The 21,428-nt window shown below is 41.9% G+C and overlaps 1 protein-coding gene across 1 annotated transcript in view; it reads right to left on the bottom strand.

Annotated features, from left to right (window-relative positions):
- The window catches only part of CLVS2 (clavesin 2), a 48,656-nt gene extending 42,874 nt beyond the window's left edge, over positions 1-5,782 (bottom strand). The window contains exon 1 of the mRNA XM_066315325.1: positions 5,296-5,782. Within this exon, the coding sequence (XP_066171422.1) occupies positions 5,296-5,684 (389 nt within the window). The 5' untranslated portion in view covers positions 5,685-5,782. The remainder of the gene's footprint in view (positions 1-5,295) is intronic.
- Positions 5,783-21,428: the final 15,646 nt, after the last annotated feature.

Raw genomic sequence — 21,428 nt, 5'->3', positions numbered from 1 at the left:
TCGAGACTGACTGAAGCAGAGACTGGTGGGCAAGATGCTGCTACCTCTTGAAATTTTTCATTCATGACTTGAAATAGAGCCTGAGAAGGTGTGACAAGATAACAGCCACACTGACAGGGATTCCTTCAAATACTTCGGGAGGGCTACCATTTCTACCCCAACAGTGACAGAGCTTTTGAGGGAAATGCCTCACTGGGGTCTTTATTTGTCAAGAACAGAAGACCTCAAACAATTTATTGAGCATCCCACTGTCTTGCAATTTAACAGCGGCAACAATATCCCCTTTTCAAAAAAGAAAAGTTATATTAGTTTTTTGTTTTGTTTTGCTTTGTTTTGTTTTGTTTTGTTTTGTTTTTGGACATGAACAGATTCAACATATTTCCAAGGATTTCTGGGGAAATCAGTCTGGTAGACACAGCTCTCACCTCCTGGTAATACTTCACTGGGATCTTTCACCTTTACCTCAAAGATATGTGGTCTAAGCATCCTCTGGTATGTAACCACTGTGATCTCCATCAGGCCAACATAAAGAGAAGAGACAGGGAGAATGCAGGGTACAGATATCATGTCAAACTCAGCTGTGTCAGCTGTTTTCAATACTTTATGCTCTTGATGATGAGTGGCATCAACCATATCATCTGTTTAACCAGATTCTGCTTCTAGTCAATTCACTTTTGCCCTGAATAACAGATAATCTCATTTAGCAGAGTTGCCTTACTATCTCTATGGCTATTTGTCATCTCCTCCCTAAAAGAAAGAAATTTGAAGCCATTTTGAGAATTAAGACTAAATGGCATAAATCTGCCTCTCGATGTGAACTAGAAGAGATAAATGGTAAGTCTCCTTTGCTTGAATTTGAGCCATATGTCTCTTGAAGGTCTGAAATACATAAAGAATACACAGTCTGTATTTTAAGCTCCTCATCATTTGGACAAGAAAAGGCTTCTGTCAAATGAGCTCTTGTGCCCCTGTGATTTAAAAGAGAAAGCTGGTCAAGCCTCTGAGCCATCATCCTATCTCTAAGCTACTGTTCTGGCTCAATATTTCTGGAATTTCACCAAAGCAAAAGCCCTCAAGATACACAAAGGAGTACTTTGAAATAATGCCTCATATCTCCTTGGTTTTCCAGTCTGGGTACAGATTTGAATGCTGGAAAGATAGAGGATTGAAAGTTCTCTTATGGCTACCCTGCTTAAATAGTGGCAGCATGCCCTGAGGATACCTTATCTAGAAAACAAAAGGCACCAACACTGTTACAAAAAAATTCATAGAAAAAATAGAAACAGTTTCAAATATTTTACCAGATTAGCTTTTAGATTCAGATTTAATACCATTCATTAGGCCACATATTAGTCCAGTGTTTAACAGTCACAGCCACAGATGAAGACTCAGCTAATCTAAATTTTATATTGATCAAAAACCTCCCTAGCCAAAACCCTTAAAGTCTAAATACAGGTAATGATAGGCAGATAGGGATAGCTGGGGGAAAACCGGGAAACAATAAAACAGCATTAGTCAGCAGGAGTAACTGTAGAAAAAATGACAGTGTTTATACTAGTTAACAGTTATCATTTGGAAGATACAACTTCCAAACAAAAATTGACTCTGCTAAACAATTTTTTTTACTGTTAATATGTTACTACTGTTAGCACTGCTATTTATTTTGTCATACTGCCTCAATCAAGGCTTGAAAAATACCTTGCCATCTTGCCTGTTGTTTATTGTGAGCTGAGGAGCAGACCAGCCTCCTCACAGCTACAGAAGTTAAATTTTCATTTAACAGGAGGAAAAGAAAGTTTCTAGCGTTAGGGCACGTGAAAGTCTGGTTTTGAAAGCAAACCTGTGCACTCTGTCTTTGCCCTGCTGTAAACTGTCTGATGCAACAGCAGAAGCAGCAGCAAATGAGTGCAGAGGACTTCTGGATTCACTGAGGATGGTGCGAGCTGACTGGGTCACTTTGACACCAAGAGAATTGGGTATCACTGCACTTTTCTAATGCACTTTCTAGGGAAAAACCTGAGATAATTAATACTAGAAAGGTTTCAAACACATAGCATCAAAATGGACTGCTATTCCTGCAGAATGTGTGTCCAGGTGCCAGGAAGCGTACAGAAGACCACACATGACAACAGATCCCTCTCAGCTGAGAGCTGAAGTTAATTGCTCTATTAGCTGAAAAAAACTTCACCAGCTGGACACATTAAGAAAAGGGAGTCTTCAAAAGCACATAGACACCTACAAGCCAAATGTAGTTAAGAACCAACAGTCTGGAAGCTAATAGGGAGGGTTGATCCCTCCATGAGTGCTATACAGCTTCCTGGCAGGAATGCCACTGACCTTCATTTTACCCATGCTAAAGACAGGGTGAAGAGTTGAGCTGCATCTCACTGAAAAAACTGCTGGGCTAATGAGCGTGCTACCTTTGCACCTTTCCTTTTTTTTTCTTTTTTCTTTTTTTTTTTTTTTTTGTTTGTTTGTTTTAAATACATGTCTGATTGGGTTGTTCAGATGGCAGGACATCTGGTACAGTTTTCAGGCCCTGCTTTAATTTAATGATTTAACATCTAGTACACAGGCTTGTTTTACCACAGGAATTTTTTGCCTCCCACACTTTTCTTTCTAATTGGAACTATGTAAATCATAGGCTGACGATGCTATATAAATCATCTCTAGTACCTCTCCTATTCTTTTAAATAACAAATTGGAACTTTTTATTTCTAATTGTTATATCCTGGCTATAATAAGTTGTACATATATGATAAATGTGGAGGCTTGCTTTGCTCTATTAACTTAGTTTATTATGCACACAAAGAAGGCCTAACAAGACAGGCTTCAATAAGTAATCCTCCTATTGTTGCTGTAAGAGGAAACACTGGGTTATGTACTGCAAGATCTCAAGTCAGTTAAGGCATAAGCTTGAGACATATTGCATAGCAGCCCAGGCATAAGTTCCACAATGCTCCCCAGGTTCAGCCACTGAGCATCAGATAATGGAAGGCACTAAATTAATTAGAAAAGAAAGTGACCTAGCTCCATTCCCAGATGTGTCACTGACTTGTCATGTGCCTTGGAACAAGCCACTCCCCGCAGCTGGGCTTCAGCTCTCTCCGCTTTGTCTGAGTGGTCTGTGTGAAAACAAATCCCTCGCTCTGGAGGAGAGGCATGCCATGAGCATGCAGTGCTCAAATGCAGCAGCACCCAATAGCAAACACGTCCATTAAGTACTCCAGTGTACCCCAGCCACCTTGCTGTCATAGCATAAATAATATTAATCATACCCATAGGAGATCGTGAAAAAACACAAATTAAATTTTTTGCTGTGTCAGCTGAGCTCACGTACTTTAAATATCGGCATATCTGACATCAAGTAGAAAATAAACCTATTCTTTCTACATGGAAATTATTATTTTTAATGCTGCTTTATCTCTGCACTTCAATTCTTGGTATTCTTTTGACTAGAATCAAATCAAGTAATATGACAAGTGTCACAAAAAGCTCTAGGATTTTTTTCATTAATAAGAAACAACAGTATACAGCAGATCATGCTACCTTTAACAAGGGAACTTGTAATCTTAGACATACAACTTAATAAAAGTCCTAAACATCTATTTCTTTGCTAATTCTTCCTTCAGGGATTGTTAAGGGTTTATGGAGTTGTTTTTAAAATTAAATGTTGACCTGATCCTTATGTGGGAAACAAGGAAGGTCCTTATCTGGGAAAGGAAACACACTCAGCAAGTCCTTAGCCTCATCACCACTGCTCTTCACTCAGCTTTTATGCTCCATCTGCTAGAAAAGCAAAGCAGAAAAAGGACACTGGCCCCAGCTCTGCATCTATTCATCCAGGCTTTCTAGTCATTACCCTGGCTGTGGGCAGTTTTGATTTCTGCCAGACAGCTTTCTCCTAGTCCCTAGACTTGATTCATGGGTCAGCAAGGGACAGGAAACTTCTGCCGTAGACAGTGCGGGTGTGGCTGCCATGTCTGGAGGAGAGGAAAGCCAAGGTGGGCCAGCATCCTTCTGGACAGAGACCTGTCCATAGCTGTAACACCAAACAGGGCAGCGAGCTATGAGAATGCTCCCTGCGATGGCAATCCAGTGATCCACACAGCCCGCAAGAGAACAGCAGAACAAACACCTAAAGGGCAAACTTAAGCATGCCTCTCCCCCAGATCTTGTCCTTTCTATCCACACTGACAGTTGTTGGAGTCCCCCCCAAAGTTTCAAAGTAGCTGAGCTGAGGATATCTGCACTGAGCACTCAGCACTAGGTTGACGGCAATAAGGATGGCAACTTACAAGATTCTAAGTTTTCTCACTAAAAAGTGTTTCAGATCCTAAACCTGCACTCAGGTTGAGAGCCAAAGAAAACAATGTAGCTCCCACAGAAGCAGGTTTTAGAGAGTTTAAATGTACTTAAATAGGCTATTTTTGTAGATATAATTTTAAATTGCAGAAGAAAATGAGTGTGACATCCCCACAATGTATTTAGAATAAACAAATAGTGTCACATAATACCAAGCCAGTTGCTTAAAAGGGCCTTGATGGGAGACAGCTCTTAGGTCACCCTACTAAATCATCTTCAGGCTAGAGTAATCCCCCCAAAAAAGATCAGAAACTGTTCTAGAGACTAGTCTTTAATTTGCTATCAAAGCTTTGTGTACTTGGATCTTATTATGCAGAGAACTGACATTTGGAGCAGCATGAATGGAAAAAGAAGTGGTTACAGAAACTTCCATCCTGGCATTTCCAGGTGGCTCAGGAAGAGCTTTCTTAAGCTGAAAGGAGTCAGGAAAGGAGTCAGAGTCTCAGCTTCCTGCACAGGCAAACTTTTCAGCTCAAAAGCCATGATGGATACTCCTGTTCTACACACAGCATCTCCCACTTTCTCCCACAGCACCTGAGCAGCTCTGTGTGTGCTGAAGCAGAAAGACCAGCCGAGAGTGCAACCAGCCTTTGTCTGGGGGATAAGCACATCATCTACGTGCCAGCTCACTTCGGCTGAGGGGAGGCAGAAGGGTGTAAACCTCCTAGCAGACAGCTGAGAAGAGCAGTGTCTACTTGCCTCCCAAAATTCACACCCTCAATGGATGAGCTGGCTGAAAGGGCCTTAAGCCACAAAACGTAATTCTTCTTTATTCTCTCCCTCTGCCTCCCAGGCTGCTGCCCAGCCCCCTGTGGGCAGCGCCGGGTGTGTCCCTGCTGCCCACCCTCTCTCCCTCTGCTCTGGCACCGCTTTCCCACGCATTGCCCGGGGGGAGAAAGGGTTGAGGTGGGCGAGTGGCTCTGCTTTTACCTGCTCTGGTCCCAGTTGGCAGCAAAAAGGACGAGGATCTTCCTGCCGTAGTGGTCCAGGTTGGCCAGCCCGCCGGGGAAACCATCCTTCAGCGCTTGCTTGATGCCCGGGTCTGTGGCCTTGAAGCTCTTAAACATGTCCAGGTTCTGCTGGCGATATTCAAAGTATTGGGCCAGGAGGCGAAACGCCTCGAAGTGCTGAAACTTCCTGGCCCGCAGAAACCGCAGGATGAAGGCATCGTCGGTGCGGAGGAAGCCGATGTCCGGCCGGGTGATGACCATGTCCCGCACCTCCTGGATGTCCTGGTGCAAGGTGTCGGGGTTCTCGTTCAGCTCCAGCCGGGCTTTCTCCAGAGTCTCCGGGGAGAGACCTGCCTGCAAATGAGTCATGGCGCTGCCCTCCTCCTCCTCCTCCCCGGCTCTGCTGCCTGCGCTCCTCAGCCTCCCGGCCGCTTGCCCCCCGGAGGCGGGGTGCCCCGGCACGGCCGGCCGCCGCTCCCCCGCCCCGCCGGGCCTCGCCCCGCCGCTCCCCGGCCCCGCCGCCGCGGCCAGTCCGTCCGCCGAGCTGCGAGCGGCTCCCAGGCAGCCGGGTCCCGGGGGGGGCTGGCACCGAGACTGCCCCCGGGCTGCTGGCGGAGGCGCGTTATCTCTCTGACATAGCGCCCTCCCCGCCGCGGGGTCCAACGCGCCGCATCATCCCCGCAGCCGGTCCGCGGAGGCGCCGAAACCCGCCGGGAGCGGGGCTGCGGGCTGCCGGCTGCTGCTCAGCGCCCGCCCCCGCCGGTGCCGCTGCCGGTGCGGATCTCGGGCAGGGCGGCAGCGCGGAGCCCGGTCGCTAGGCAGGGCGAGCGGCGCCTGGGGATGCTCCCCTGGCCCAGGGCTGGCAGGGGAGATGCCCTCCCCGGAGCAGCACCATTTACGTAAGATCAGCGCTCGCCGCGCTTCAGAAGCGTCTCCCTGGATTTGAGGAGGGTTAAGGAAAAAAAAAAAAAAAAAAAAAGAAAACCAACCAAAAAAAACCACCAGTACCACCAAACTAAAAAAAGCCAGCGAGGAGGAGGAGGAGGAAAGCCGATCCGCAGGTACTTCGCCGGTTACTGCTGCCGAAGCGCCGCCCGCCCGCCGGCGCGGAGCCCGGAAAGCCAGACGGAGCCTCGGCCTGGAGGATGCTCGTACCCCCCTCCCGCGCCCTCCTCCGCTCCCCGCCCTGCTCGCAGACGGCACCGGCGGGCGCGGGGCTGCCTGATGCGCGGCCCCGCCTTGCGCGCGCACCCGCTCGGGCCCGCACCCGCTCACGCTCGGGAGCGCGCCCTCCGCGCTGCGCCCCCGGCCCCGGAGGCAGCGCCGCCGCTCCCCCACAGCACCGAGGGGTGCGGGGCTCCCGGCCAGGAGGAGGAGGAGGAGGAGGAAGAGGAGGAGGGGGCGTTTGGGGAGCCGCGCCGCCAGCGCCGGGGGTCGAGGAAGAAGATGGTGGTGGCCCGGTGCGGGGCGGTGACCGGGGGGCTGCGGGGTCAGGGGGGCCACGCGTAACATCCCACGGACATCCCGCGGGAGTCGGACCAAGCGCCTGGTCTCGGGGTCCTGACAGTAGCGAGATACTGTTCATCAGCGGTGGTTTTCCGAGCAATCCTCTCTTCTGACTGGATTTCCTAACTGTGAGCTTAAAAATCTGGGAATAAAATAAAGCAGCCCTCTTTTGTGGCCTCTCCTGTTGAAGGCGACATGTCTTCAGTTTCATTATACTACAAAGGGCAAAAATATCTTGCTTCTGTGTTCAGAATATTTCAGTGAGGAAAGATGTCTCTTTTCATGCTGGAAAGTTCGATACTGCAGTCTCTTTTAGGAAAAAGTTTCCAATGAAAAGCATTTGACCTTTGTAGGACCGGACCTTCCCGATGCAAATACACCTGTGACAATCGAGCTTACACAAAAGACACGGCAAACACGGGAAAGCCTGCAACATGTTCCTCCTCCTCCTTCCTATGGGAAGAGCAGCTCTTTGGTACAGCATTGGGCTCCTCTCCCGAGGTGACAAAGCCAGAGCACACACAGGCTGAATTACTGAAAAGGCACAGAGGTCACTGATCCCTTCAGCGGGTATATATGGGAATACACCGGAACAAAGTATAGGATGCGTTCTCAGACAAATAGCAGGGCTCATAGAAACATTTCAGTGATAGCCAGCACGGGCTGCAGCCCATCACCAGGTGCTTGGCAGCAGGAGGGAGCCCTCTGCAATGAGCAGTGAGCAATGCTTAGGTAGCAAAATTGGTGTTCTTTTGGAGGCTGAAGAGAGGTTTTTCCGAATTTACTGGATTTTATATGGGTTCCTGTGCTGGGACCAGACTTCCCATGTCCTAGCTTAAGGAAAAACTTTTGGAAGGACCACTCTAATAATGCCCAGTCATTGTGCCCCAGCTTTGTTCAATCTGAATTTCATGATGTGATTTGAGATGTCTCACAAGAGAGAAAGATATGCTATCTATCTAAGGGCTGAATCACTCTCTAAAAAAGCTTATTTCTCTTTGTCTGATAAAATGACTTTAAATTACTCCCTTTTTGTAGATGTGATTCATCTGGGTTGATACCTTTTTCTTAGAGCAGTTATTGCTCCAGAAATAGTTTGTGCATTTTTTTTTATTATTTTCTGTTATTCTGAGATCTTCATTTCCCTTTTGCTCTTACTATCTTCCTCTACATTACCTCCACAGAGAGCCTTTCAAAATAGCAGTTTTCATCACCCCTGTGGAACAAACTGCCAGACTTTTCCTGCCATCATTTTCCATTTCTGATGCTTCTGCTCTGCCTTTTCCATTGCAACTAAGCTAATAAAAGAGTGGGTCATGTGACAAGTGCCTTAAATTCACTCAGTGAGAGGCGAGCTGCAGGCATTTGGTGTCTGGCAAAATCAAGTCCATAATGTATCCTGTCTGTGACCTTGTAGTGGGTTCATGCTGGCTGAATGCTAGACACCCACCAAAGCCACTTCTCCCTCCTCCACACAGCTGGACAAGTGAGAGAAAATACAACAAAGGGTTCATGAGTCAAGATAAGGACCAGGAGAGATCATTCATCAAATACTGTCAGTGGCAGAACAGGCTCAAATTAGAGATATTAATTGAATTTATTGCTAAGAAAATCAGAGCAGGATAATGAGAAGTAAAATAAGACCTTCTCTGAACCCTTCCCTCCTTCCTAGCTCTACCTCCTTGCTCCAGTACTGTGGGAGACAGGGAATGGGGATTATGGTCAGTTCATCACACCTTTCTGCCACTGCTCAGGGAGAGGAGTCCTTTCCTTGCTCCAGTGTGAGGTCCCTCCCACAGGAGTCAGTTTTCCATGAATTTCTCCAATGTGAGTCCATCCCATGGGCACAGTCCTCAGACTGCTGTAGCGTGGGTCACTGTTCCACAGGGTGCAGTGCTTGAAGGACAGTCTGCTCCAGTGAGGGTTCCCCATGGGATCACAAGTTCTACCAGGAAACTGGGTTCAATGTGGGCACCTCTTCACAGGTCTACAGGTCTCTGTCAGGAGCCTGCCCCTGCACAGGCCTCCCATGGGTCACAGCCTACTCTCAGGCATCCACCTGCTACAGTGTGGATCTCCTCCATGGGCTGCAGGTAGATTTCTGCATCACTGTGGAACTCCGTGGGCTGCAGGGGCACAGCTGCCCCATCATGGTCTGCATCGTGGTCAGCATGGAGCTGCAGAGAAATCCCAGCTCTGGTGCCTGGAGCACCTCCTGCCCTTCCTTCTGTACTGACCTTGGTGCCTGCAGGGCTGTTCCTCCCACATATTCTCACACTGCTCTTCTCCAGCTGCAAATACAACTGTGCAGTAACTTTTTTTTCTCCTGGTAAATCTGTTACCCCAGACGTGTCACCACTATTTCTGATGGGCCCAGCCTTGGCCAGCAGCATGACCGTCCTGGAGCCTCCTGGCATTGGCTCTGCTGGACTTGGAGGGAGCTTCTGGCAGCTTCTCACAGAAGCCTTCCCTGTAGCTCCCCTGCTACCAAAACCAGGCTGTACAAATCCAATACAGGCTTCTAGTAACACAATCCTTAATCTACTTTAGTTTCCTTTTGAAAATGGAAACATAACACATACATTAGATTTTCTCCTTTATTCCAGAGCATAAATGCATTGAATGGGGAAAAGAATCAAGCTGGCCAAAATTAAAATGTTGAAAATTTTGAGAGGAAAGGCTATTTCTAAAGGTCCTTAATTTAAAAACAACAACAAACCAAACCAAACCAACAAACAAACAAACAAAAACCACCATGGAATTGATCTGGAAACTTTCATTGTTGTTCCACTTTTTGGTTTTCCGCATTTTAACCATATTTAAGCCATTCTTCTTACTCTTTTTAAAATAATAATAATAAAAAAGCCCAGAAAACACATAGGGAAAAGTATAAAGGAAGAGGATAAAGAAATATTGAAGCCAAATAAATTAAATTCATAAAAAACCCTCCCTTTTTTATACACTTCCTTTTTTAAAGAAAGGGTCAGTCTCAATAAAAATGCATTTAATAATTAAACAATTTCTAAATTATACTTTGCCGTATTAAAATGAGATTCACTGAATTTGAACAGAATTTCCAGAAAATCATTTTGGCAATGAATTGTTGAAAGATAGATCAACACCCTCATGGAGGGCAGTGTGGAGGTGGAAAGAGGTGCTTTAGCCAGCTCTTTCCTGAAGTGAGTAGATTTAGGAGGTAGACACTATGAAAAGCACACATAGCCAGGCAGTCTGAAGGCAGAGTAGGTGAAAGAACAAGATATTGGTCATGTCCTATCTGGGCCACAGACAATAATATATAATGACTTTTTTTTTCCCAGTATTTTGAGATTTTGCGTGTAAACACACAAAAGATCTGGTTTAAATATAAGTAATTTGGTTGAAGCAATAAAAAACACTGTCACTATAAGCAGATTTATCAAACCAATTAAATAGGATAATGAAAAAATATGTGCTTTCCAACATGCTACCCCACTGAAATCATGACGGGGAAAATGGAGCCACCAATGCAATTAGATGCAACCTACTGATGGCATAGTGTAATTTATTTATTGTGCACATGCACTTTTCCCTCTATAAAACAGTAGGGGTGTCTGCCTAAATCCATTATGTAAATCTCAGCATCTTTTCACTTGCACTTAGAAACTATTATTTTTCTTTGAGGCTTTCATAGTCACTTTTGCCTGAACTTGATACAATTAAAATCCAAGTGCTCTGCTATTCTACAAGCACTGCAGTTAGGCACCTGATTTGAAATAAAACTTTAACACAAATAAGGCACAAAGATGTTTGTGTAGGTGTTTGATATCAGAGATCTTAACTCACGTTCAGAATTAAATTGTTTAAAATCAGCAGTAGAACAATGTATTAAAAATAGAATGTAGAAATAAAACTTTAAAAAATACTCTTGGTGGATAAGAAAATAACTGTCTTAAGACCAACACTAGTACCTCACTTTCTCTGAATTGGTTTAAGAACCTGGACAGTTCTTGCTGCTGTCTTTGATTTGGAGTAACGTTGTCCTCAGCACCCTGCTCTGGGCATTCCTTCAGGACAGTTGTTCACTTAGGATCAAATTTCCAAGACAGTTTGCCTTACATAGCTGTGATATAGCTAAAGAGCTGAGAAATATGCTTGAAAGTACATATAAGCAGGAATTTATATCCTCACATCCATTCCTCTCCACCAGCATTGGTACATATTAAGTGTTTCCTTGAAGCTTTTGAAAAGTGCTACATACAGCTTTGTCAAAAGCACCTAAATGACACCTAAATCAAAACCAGCTAAATTCAAAGTCTAGGTCCCATTTTCAGAATCAATTTAGCAACTTCATTCAAACATTTTAAGATCATAACAACTATATGTGGTCTGAAAAAGCATCTTTGTCAATTCGTAGTGTGCCTCCAGAGTGGCTTAATGGGGAGGCCTCAGGAACAGTATCAGCTAGTGTTAGGTTCCATGACTCCTGAAATATTTTCTTCAGTGTGAGTTAATCTTTGAAGTCTGCAATGACTTAACAAGTTCCTGTATTTTGACTGGGACTTAGCAACTGATTATAAAATCATAGAATGACTGGGATCAGAAGGTATCTTAGAGATCATCTAGTTCCAACTCTCATGCCATGGGAAGGGATTACACCCACCAGATCCGATTGGTCAAAGCCCTGTCCAAATGGCCCTTGAATTCTTCCAGGGATGAAGCATGCACAACAACTCTGAGGAACCTGTTCCAGTGTCTCATCACACTCTTCCTAATATTTAATCTAAACCCACCCTCTTTCAGTCTAATGCCATTACCCCTTGTTCTATCACTTATGAAAAGTGATCCTTAACCCCTGTAAAAAATCCCTCTCCAGCTCTTGCAGGTCCCCTTTAAGCTACTGGAAGGCTGGTATAAGTTCTTCCCAGAACCTAAATTATCTCATTTCATGAGCTCATCTCACTACAAATAACTAATAAAACTTTCCAGTTTTAATCTCAGTGGAAGCCACGTGAAATTGTGGATTAGTTCAGATCTCATTCTGTAATTAGGTGAGTTATAGGAATGCAGCCCTGTGTCGGAGCATGATGGGAGTTCTTTACTTAAGCATATTTGTAGAAAATATCAGGATGCTTGACCTAGAAAGTCCCATTATATCTGAAACAAGAGAACTTCTAGAACTGAGCTCTGTAGGAAATCTGTCTTCAACTCCAGATGCCAACTGGCTGAAAAATTGGCTTCTGAGAAGAAACTAGGCATCTGTCTTTTCTTCATCATCATAGGTCTCTAACAGCATAGGGATAAATAGCTTTACAGGAGACAAGGCATAGCATCAGACCTTCATCAGAGAAATATTTCAGTATGACAAGTCTACTCAGAGAATCATAAAAAAAAAAAAAAATCAACACACCAACGCCCCCCTCCAAAAAAAAAAAAAAAAAAAAGCACCCAAACAAACAAACAACAACCACAAAACCCACTACAAACCTGGAAGGTATTTTAAGAGATTGCCTAGTTTATCTATCCCCTATCCTGATGGATGTTTGTCTGAATTGCATTTAAAACCTCCAGCAGCAGATAATCCACAGCTTTTCTAGACAGTCTGTCCCAGAGTTTCACTATCCATTCAGTACATTTTTTCCCAATGCTGGGCCTATCTATCACTTGCTGCAATTTAGACGCCTTTATTTATTTTTTTTTAATCTTATTTACTGTAGACTGACAATGATTTATTTCTTTATTTGGAGACTGGTATAAAGTCTAAGGTAAAATCTCCTCCTTTCTTCAGCTGCACAGCCTTTGTTCTGGCCTTTAAAACACTTCAGATGTACAGTGTGAGGGGATGGGTGTCAGGAGTGAATTAGCATCCTGGTAGCAACATTCGGATGGGCTTTCCTGTCCTAGCTACAAGAGATCTTTACTTTATTTATGCAGTCCTTACTGTTGGGATAGATGGACTTCCAGAGGTGTAGTTGTAAGTAGCAATGATTAATCTGTGATTTAGAAAATCCAGCATCTCACAAACAGATGATACACAAAAGTAAAAGTTGCACCTGGCAAAATCGCCAACACAAATATCTTAACTGCTGTATTAATTTGAAAAACCAACCAAACAAACCAAACTTAGGCAACTGCAGGACTCTATCAAGCAAGTTCAAATATTAATTTAGTGTTAGTAAGAAAGGTATCTGTAAATGTAATGAATTTCATTGGTATATTAATAGCTCATTAACTGGAAGCAAAGCACTGAGGCATATTTCACTGCTATAGAAATTTGCATCACAGAGATATGTAGGGAATAAAAGATAATGAATTCCTAACTGAGCCAATACTTCCAGTAAGCTTACTCAAATGATGAGTTAGGACACTAAACATTCCATAGTTTTGGTACATAATTAATACAAAATGCTGAAGAATGCCAAGGTTGGAATAAATGTGCATTTTATTATAAATGCATGAATGCAGTCCTGGAACAAAATTATTCATTAAATCATTTTTAATGCATATATGAGAACGACATATAAGTCTGAAAAGCTTTCAGTGATGAGCTGTGCCTTGTGTTTCTTGAAGTCAATATTCAGACTTGAATACCAAAGTAAAAGGTGATCAATTTTGTCCTTGAACACATCCCAGTACATGCATCAGATGGATGAGAACCACAGCTTTGGATGCAATGTAGAATGACAAATCTCAATTCTTTCATTATGCTGGTGTTGCCTATGCCAGAATAACTGCAAATTCATGTCATTGGAAAACCAGGTAATGTTTGGTTTGGCTGCACAAAGTACATGTGTTTGTGATTTCCATACACCTCATTCAGTTTGCAGCTCAAGAAGCTGAGTACCTTCCAAGCTAGTATCAGCTATTTTCTTCAAATATTGATGGGATAGATGCTGTAGGATGAATTCAGTGCTGTGAAGGTACTCAGAAAAATCCTTTACCATATCTGGGGACATGTTTTCATCTTTTTAAGTGTAGTTATGGGAAACTTCAGTATATCCAGCTTTAAAATCTCTTGTTGGATTTTCGTTTAAAGTTGCAGCTTTCATCTGACTGGAAATACTACCTTGCTTAGTTTCATGAAGAATGGTCTTCTGTTTCTGAAAATCCAGGCTTTGAAAAGCTGTCAGTGGCTTATTACTCTCATGGCTTATATTTCTGTCTGTCTGTGGGTTTTTCTAACTATTTATCTTGTTTAGAGCTCATTTTCTACCAAACAAGTAAGAATTTCTTTATAATATTTTTTAGTGCCTGCTTTGTCCACATGGTCAGGTAACTCTGCAGGTCCTCACTGGAAGTCTGTTTTACTTGCTGTGTGACATGGATCCCTGCTGGCAAACACAGCATCACACATTTTATCTCTAGAGGTGTCCCTTTGTACCACATCATACTTCTTGACAAGACACACAGGATTTTTTTCTCTTTAACATAGCGTCTTCTGAAGGATATTTTCCCCTTGATAGGCAGTTTCATAAACAGTTCCATAGGTACTTCTTGGTGCAGTATAATTATTAGTGTTCTCTGGGAAAGCTTAATTCAAGTCATACCCACTGCAATAATGATATATGTGACTCTGCCAGTTGCAAGCTGGATGCAATGTCTGACATTAATCCTACAATATCACCACCCCATTTCTGGCACTGTTTGATGCCCAGCATCTAGATGAAATAACAAATCTGTCATCCTTGACTTGGTTACAGCCACTGATCAGATTACTTGGTACAACCTGCAGCTGAGTTCTGTGTAAACATTCACATCACCCTTTCACACACAGCAGCCTTAAACCACCTCCTCTCTGTAGAAGTTGATTATTTTCCTCTGCTACAACAATACAGTATGGATAGAAACATCCATTCTGATCTTAAAGGTCATAATTTATACCCTTTTGAATGACTGAGTTTGTGAATTTAGCTTGATTCTGTCAGTTATTTTGAAATATCAGAAACTGCTTGAAAGGAAAGCAATTGAATAAAGCTGAAGTCAGCCTGTTCTCCTGTGGCAGCATTTTCAGCTTGTTCAGCAAAAAAGTACTTGCACTCCATCACAGCACAAATACTTCAGTCACAAGATAATGTAACTACCATAGGCTCTCTTTAGTGATATAGTTTCATTAGGATTTTTCAGTTTTCTCCTTTATTTGAAAACTTGGTACATCACCCATATATTTTGTGATTTTCTATTTTGTTTTTGGAAAATATCATGAAGGATGATGAAGCTTGCTGCCTTTTAAATTTGTCTCCAGCCTTTTTTTTTCAGTTAAAGAATTCAGGTTGTTTGAAAGGTTCATCTATTTGCTAAGTCAAAAAACAGATTGCACCCAAAAGCTATCGAGTGGCAAAATTGCCTTATGCTGTAACTTGTTTCAAAATAAATGGAGCCATTGAAAGTCATCAAACCAGAATGGGAAGAAAGGTGGCCTTATTTTCTAAACTTATACACATGGAGAGCTTGTTGTCACAGCCTCTTACAGACAGTAATGGTAGGAGGCAACAGAAGTTCAGTTTTCTCTGAGAACACTGACGGAAACTGCTCAATGCTAACAATTGTAGACACTTTAGGTTTCGGAAATTAAGTTCATTTTGCTACTGCAGCAGGTGATTTGATTTTAGTACTTTAAAAATGTCACTTAGGATTCAATTCTGTTGCCAAAGCACAAGCATTTAGAGTCTTTTGAGATACCTTAAGTAATGGCACTTGGTCTTCAGCCCAGCCCTATGCAGGTGCCATCTGTATCTCAGGGAATCTCACTTGATGGTGGACACCTGCCTTTTGAAAAGCAAATTAAGCGCTATGAAATAGCAACGATGTAGGATTGCATGTTTACTTTCAGTTCAGCTTGGACACTTAGCTTATTTTTTGGCTGTCAGACTGTTTTTAGAGTTGGGGAATTGTTGGAGGGGAAAAGGACACCTACACCTGATCAGTTAATTAGACAGGCAAGCAACTACTTTTAGTTTTGCCTAAGTCTAAGGTCTCTTTATCACTGAGAAATTCAAAGAAGGACAACTATGGAGTTAGATGGTTGTTGAGCACTTTTAATAAACCCCTGAGGTCTTTCCAGGCACTGTTTGACTCACACTAGAGGCTCAACAACAGAAGATTTATAGGTTGCATGGCTCACCTTTCTTCTCTGAAGTGATTTTGCCCAGAAGACAGGAGCAAAAAAGAGCTGGGGCTGCACTGAGGCACACAGACTCATTTGCAGCAACAAAGAGAACCCTTTTTGTTGAACTCCAACGACCCAAAGAGAAACTTCAACATCTTCTACAGTTGATCTTGGTGACTGAGAGAGCTCCAGGTAGAAGAGATGCACTTTCAAATAGCTGAGATTATCAGAGGACTGAGCATATTCAGGACTAAGAGAAGAAATTGTGAGCTCATTTCTCTGTCACTGATTGGAAGTGTAGGAAAATAAATGGAATCAAGAGGTAACACCATGGTTTGGCCAGGGCTCAGCAGGTTTTTTTGCACTAGCAATACTAAGGGTGAGGTACCTTGCTATCTTTCAGTCTCACCAAGTTTACCAAAGAGCTTGGAGAGGACCTGAGCCCTAACCCAATAGGTCCCGTGAATAAAACTAGAATATGATCAGCATTTGACCAGCCTCTTGTATAGTCATAAACTGCCCCCAAGCACTTTTCCACCTCTGTAAGTTCTTTTGAACACAGGTGTTCTTTTCTGACCTTTAGCTCTCAGCTTGTTTCAGTGGATTATTTTAGTGAGCTGATAGCAGCAAATCTGGAACTAATTTACTTGTTTTCACTCATCAGTGCTATGAAAATACCATACCAACATGAAGTATTGGTCCACAAAATCAGAGGGACTTTTCATGCTGCCTTTGAGAAGTAACGGTATTCACTCACTTCTTAAACTTTTGTAGAAATACTTCTTGCAACACAGCTTAGACTAACACAGCAGTCAATCCCTGTCATCTTAAAAATATATGGTTCTCTAAAGAAGAATTCTCATGAAAAGTCTAAATGCCCTACTTTTAATAGTGAAATAAAAACAATTATATATATACCACAGTGCTAACTAAGAAATCTACTGCTAAGGAATTGGCAAAATTCAGAGAAAGCTAAAACCTGAATCATCAGATGAAGTGTCTTCTCAGAGTCTGAATATTTTGTCAGAAATTCATAGAAAATGCATCTGAATGAATGGAAAATGCTACTGATGAAGCAGCAGGTGTGCTTCCATAGGTTCTTTGCCTCCCAAGAAAATGGGTATTGTACAATAGAAAAAGGCACTTTGTTTATTGGACAAAAGGCATTTGATATTCTAGCACCGCAGAAGCATTAAGTAAATCTTTGAATATCTCAAGTCAGAATGCTATCAGATTTTAACCTATCAGGAGCACACAAAATGAATCCAGAATATGCCCATGCCTATTGTGACAGGACTTCGCAAAATTAATTCTGAAAGGACATTTAGTGTAAGCAGCATCTCTGACTTTCCTCATACAATTTCATAGTCTGTGGCATGGAGGTAAATTTCAGTTTAGCACAAAAGCATTCAGTCTCTTAGCTGCCACAAATGTTAATGAGAATCTTTTGGCTAAACCTCTTCCTGCAAATTGAAAAGTTTACATTTAAAGGTCAGAAGGTTTCCATGGCATTTGAAGACAATGAAACATATTCCCAGGGCACTCTTTATTCTGCCACAGAAAATCAAGTTACTGAGACTCAAAAATCCTCCCAGTTGCATTTATTATAGTTTATAAAGAAGCCAATACAATATTGGTTTTTAAAATATCAAGAATACTGCCAGATTCTCCTGAACTTTACTCCAGAAATAACCACAAAAAGTAAACTTAGTCTGTATCAAAAATTCAGAAGTATTTCTAAGCTTGCAAGTTTGGGTGAGGCAAATGGGTGATTTTGAACAAGTTTCTATCTGCCAAGTTTGTTTCTATAGTGAAGCAGTGGCAAAACCAGCAAAAAAAGTGAAGAAACTCATGTACACTCTAACGCTGTTACATACACATAAGCCAAAAAAATAAAGTGGACATCCCCTAAGTAGTTTTGAGATTTCTGGGTGAGGTTTTATGAAAACCAGTGTTCAAACCTCCAAAACACTCAGGTAGACTGTTGTGGAGAAAAGAAATCACTCTGCTTTCAGGAGCTGAATGTGTCCTATAATTTAAATATGGCCATTTATCTGGTTCTGTAGGATTTTTGGCAGTGGGCTTCAGAAGAGTTGTGAAAGGCATGCAATAGTTTCCTCTTCAGAGAAACAATTACTTTGTGACAGGTAGCTCGCATTTCCTGCCATTTAATACACAGCAACCCTCCAAAGATGCAGTGATAGGTCCAAAAAGATTAGAACAAGAAATGCGATAACATCTTCTCTATTACTTGTTCACAACATTATCCCACAGAATCTGTCCAGGCACAGATTTAAAGCTGTTTTCTTCAGAGAGCTGAGCAGCAAATTAGTTCTGTCTTTCACAACTTTATGAAAAAGTGTTACAAAAATATAATTCTCCTAAAGGTGGTCTACCATCATCTGTATTGTATGGCTACATGCTATATTAAAAATGCTAATATTTCCTGAAGAAGCAAGAGAGAAAAGTAGATAATTGGATTTTCTTCTGCTTGTCAGGAACATACCACTCAACACCAGGCACTGAATGGAAGAGATACCACTGTTTAGTAAGTCATGGTAATTGAACAGCCGACCTAAAAGGTCATTTGACTGTGAACAATAGGTATTTGTTAAGGGTTTATCACTGCTCCTGATTATATCATCAAAGCCTTGCTTAGAAAAAAGTCACAGATATTTAAGAGGAGCAAGCACTTTCTTCTGTTATCTGGATTTTTATTCATGTAACTACACTAACCTTAGAAGAATTATCTGTGATTTATAGTAACCAGAGATAAGAATCACGAAAAAGATTGCTTCTTTAAGTTAGATCTGTGTCCTATCTATTTCATGGGGTTATTTAATCTAAATGTAATAAAACTGGATATGTTCTGTTTGGGCATGAATACAGATTAAAGACAAACCAGAACATGCTCTTGATGAAAATTGACACAAGAGAAGATGAGCCGCATTAACTGAATGTCTAAGGTAATAAATGGTGGACAATGCTGAAAATACTCCTCCATCAGCCAGACAAATCACAAGTGTAAGAAATCTTGTTCTATCCGCTAGAATTCTTATACAGATCCTTTTGTTAGAGTTTGGGTACTGAAAAAAATTTCCTCAATAAAAGGCAGACAGAGTCCATTCTTCAGCAGCCTTGTACTCATGATGAGGAACTTGAAACACGTTTTTCTGTTCTTTGCATTCTGTTGATGCAAAAGTAGGCAAATCTTTTATTTCTTTGTAATACTTGCAATAGTTTCTACTGTGCCTTTTATTGAAAAGTGTTGATTTTCAAATATGTTGCTTTCATGTTTTGTATTTGCTCTTATTGTTTCCTATATTTTTATCCCATACTCCTTTCTCTTCTGTGTTACTAACTCTCACCACATTCATCCCTTTTCTTTAATGCCAGTTAGACTGGTGGAAACAGGAAAAGACAGGAAATGAAGGAATGAAGGTGAAGGAAAATTAAAAGAATGAGAAAAGGAAAACAGAGAAGAAAGAAAAAGATAATGCATGAGTCAATATTATAGTGTAAGTTAAATTAGGAAAAAAATATTTTTAATGAAGTGTCTAATCTCCTGAAAGATTTATCAGCTGTATTTTCTGAGGTCATTTAACCCCAGGTTCTCTGTTCTGTGTGCCACTATAACAAGTATCATAACTATGAACTCCAAAAGACGGTAATCCTGGGTTAGGAAAACAGGGCAGTCCTAGGGTTTGGCTATGGGGCCCATTTCTTCTTGGCAGCACATCCCATACCAAACCCACTACACCATGTAAGAGGACCTGCAGTTTATGACAATTGCCATCATGGTGATGGCTGTACTGAAGTCAGTGCCCACAAGAAAGTGTCCCAAAGCCCCTGATTGTCATCCTGAGGGGATGGCACCACTTACATTCAGACTTTCCAAGAGCTGAGTGCTTTTTAGAGTGATCCTCTCTTTTTCAAAGGGATCAGTTACTGCGTGAAAGCCAGTGCCAAAATCATTTCATGGAATCTGAGCCACTGCACTCTTTCCTCCCTTGTGCAGTTCCTTCCAGGATGTTACATAATAATAAGTACCAAAACTTCCAAATAATATTAGGCACATTAGCATTATTCCCACTGAAAATTTGTGCCAGTTCTTGGTTACTTAGAAAATATCCCATTTAAGAATGCTGTGGCCACTCAAGCCAACTGCTCCTGACTTCCAGGGTATGCTAGCTGTTTTACCCAGTTGGGACTATGATTTCTCCAATTTTACTCTGAATCTGTATCTTCAGTACTGCAAGTTATCTATATGACAAGTTTGCTCAAGTGAATTTGATTTGCCATTGAAGTGTTGAAAATAAACTTACAGATGTTTGGAAAATGAAACTTGACCTTTCAAACTCGTGGAAAATCATACTACAGCTCCTTGCCGTGTAAGCTCAGCTACAGACGATTAGTAAACAGAGATAACATCAACTAATTTAACACGACGTTCACAGAAACATCATTGTTTCTTTATTGACATCTACTTTTATTTCAGTTGTGTTTTTCTCTATGACATATCTGCATAGACAGCTGACATATCCACATCAGCATTTGTGACAAATGGCAGTGAAGGTATGTTGCCATGATAGGAATGTCAAACTGTGTGGACACAGATACAGAATGTCAGCTTTCCGGTTCTGAAGTGGAGAGTCTCCGTTTTAAGACAAAACCCACTCAGAATGACAAAAATTTGAAGGGATAGGTTAGCTAAATGCCGCAGTTTGCTTTAGTTTCTATCAAAGTCAGTGGTTTATCTTTGGATAGTTACCCTTTTTCAGAGTGTGCTGATCTGTAGTTCCTTTGAGCATTACTGCTTGGACTTAATTGGCAATACAACTGAATGATCAGGGTTAGCGATGCCAGTGAACATTTTCTTCAGAAGACCAACATAAAGCACTTGGATCAGTAACAGTAGAAATTACATCATCAGTAACTGCCAAAAAAGAGAAATCTTCTTTCATTATTATATAAGAACACATATATGAGCTTTCATGCTCTACTGATCTTGTGTTTCTAATACAAAACTTCAGAATGTCCCTTGTTGCCTCTTTTTGACATGCTGGTGGAATGATGGGGTTTGTGTCAATCCTTTAAAAATGCTTATTACAGAACTCTCATGATGGAAACCAGAGTCAACCTTCAGCCCACTGAAGTCAGAATAAAGAGTCTAATCAATTTCAGTGAACACTTTATTGTATCCTAAACGCACATATCTCTCACCATAGCCATGAAAATACTTGGAAATCAATTAGATTTATCAAGACTTGAGGAGCTAACTGGCTACTTTCCTGTGATTTCTCTTTTCAGTTTATATAGTAGTGGGAGGTCATGGGATAGACTTGACACTTGGCATTTTCTTTCCCTTCTCCGTCTTTGCAGAATTATGCCTGACACCCTCAGGCTGTCGCTGAGGTGTCTGCAGAGGGCAAAGCACACAGGAGAAAGGAAAGGTGATTCCGGCAGACAACAGACTCCTGTTAGTCTGTCAAAAGAATTTGTGCTTTAGGTATTTTTGCCAC

The sequence above is a fragment of the Sylvia atricapilla genome, chromosome 3 (assembly GCF_009819655.1).
Source record: "Sylvia atricapilla isolate bSylAtr1 chromosome 3, bSylAtr1.pri, whole genome shotgun sequence".
NCBI lineage: Eukaryota > Metazoa > Chordata > Aves > Passeriformes > Sylviidae > Sylvia > Sylvia atricapilla.
This window is presented reverse-complemented; position numbering and strand designations above follow the sequence as displayed.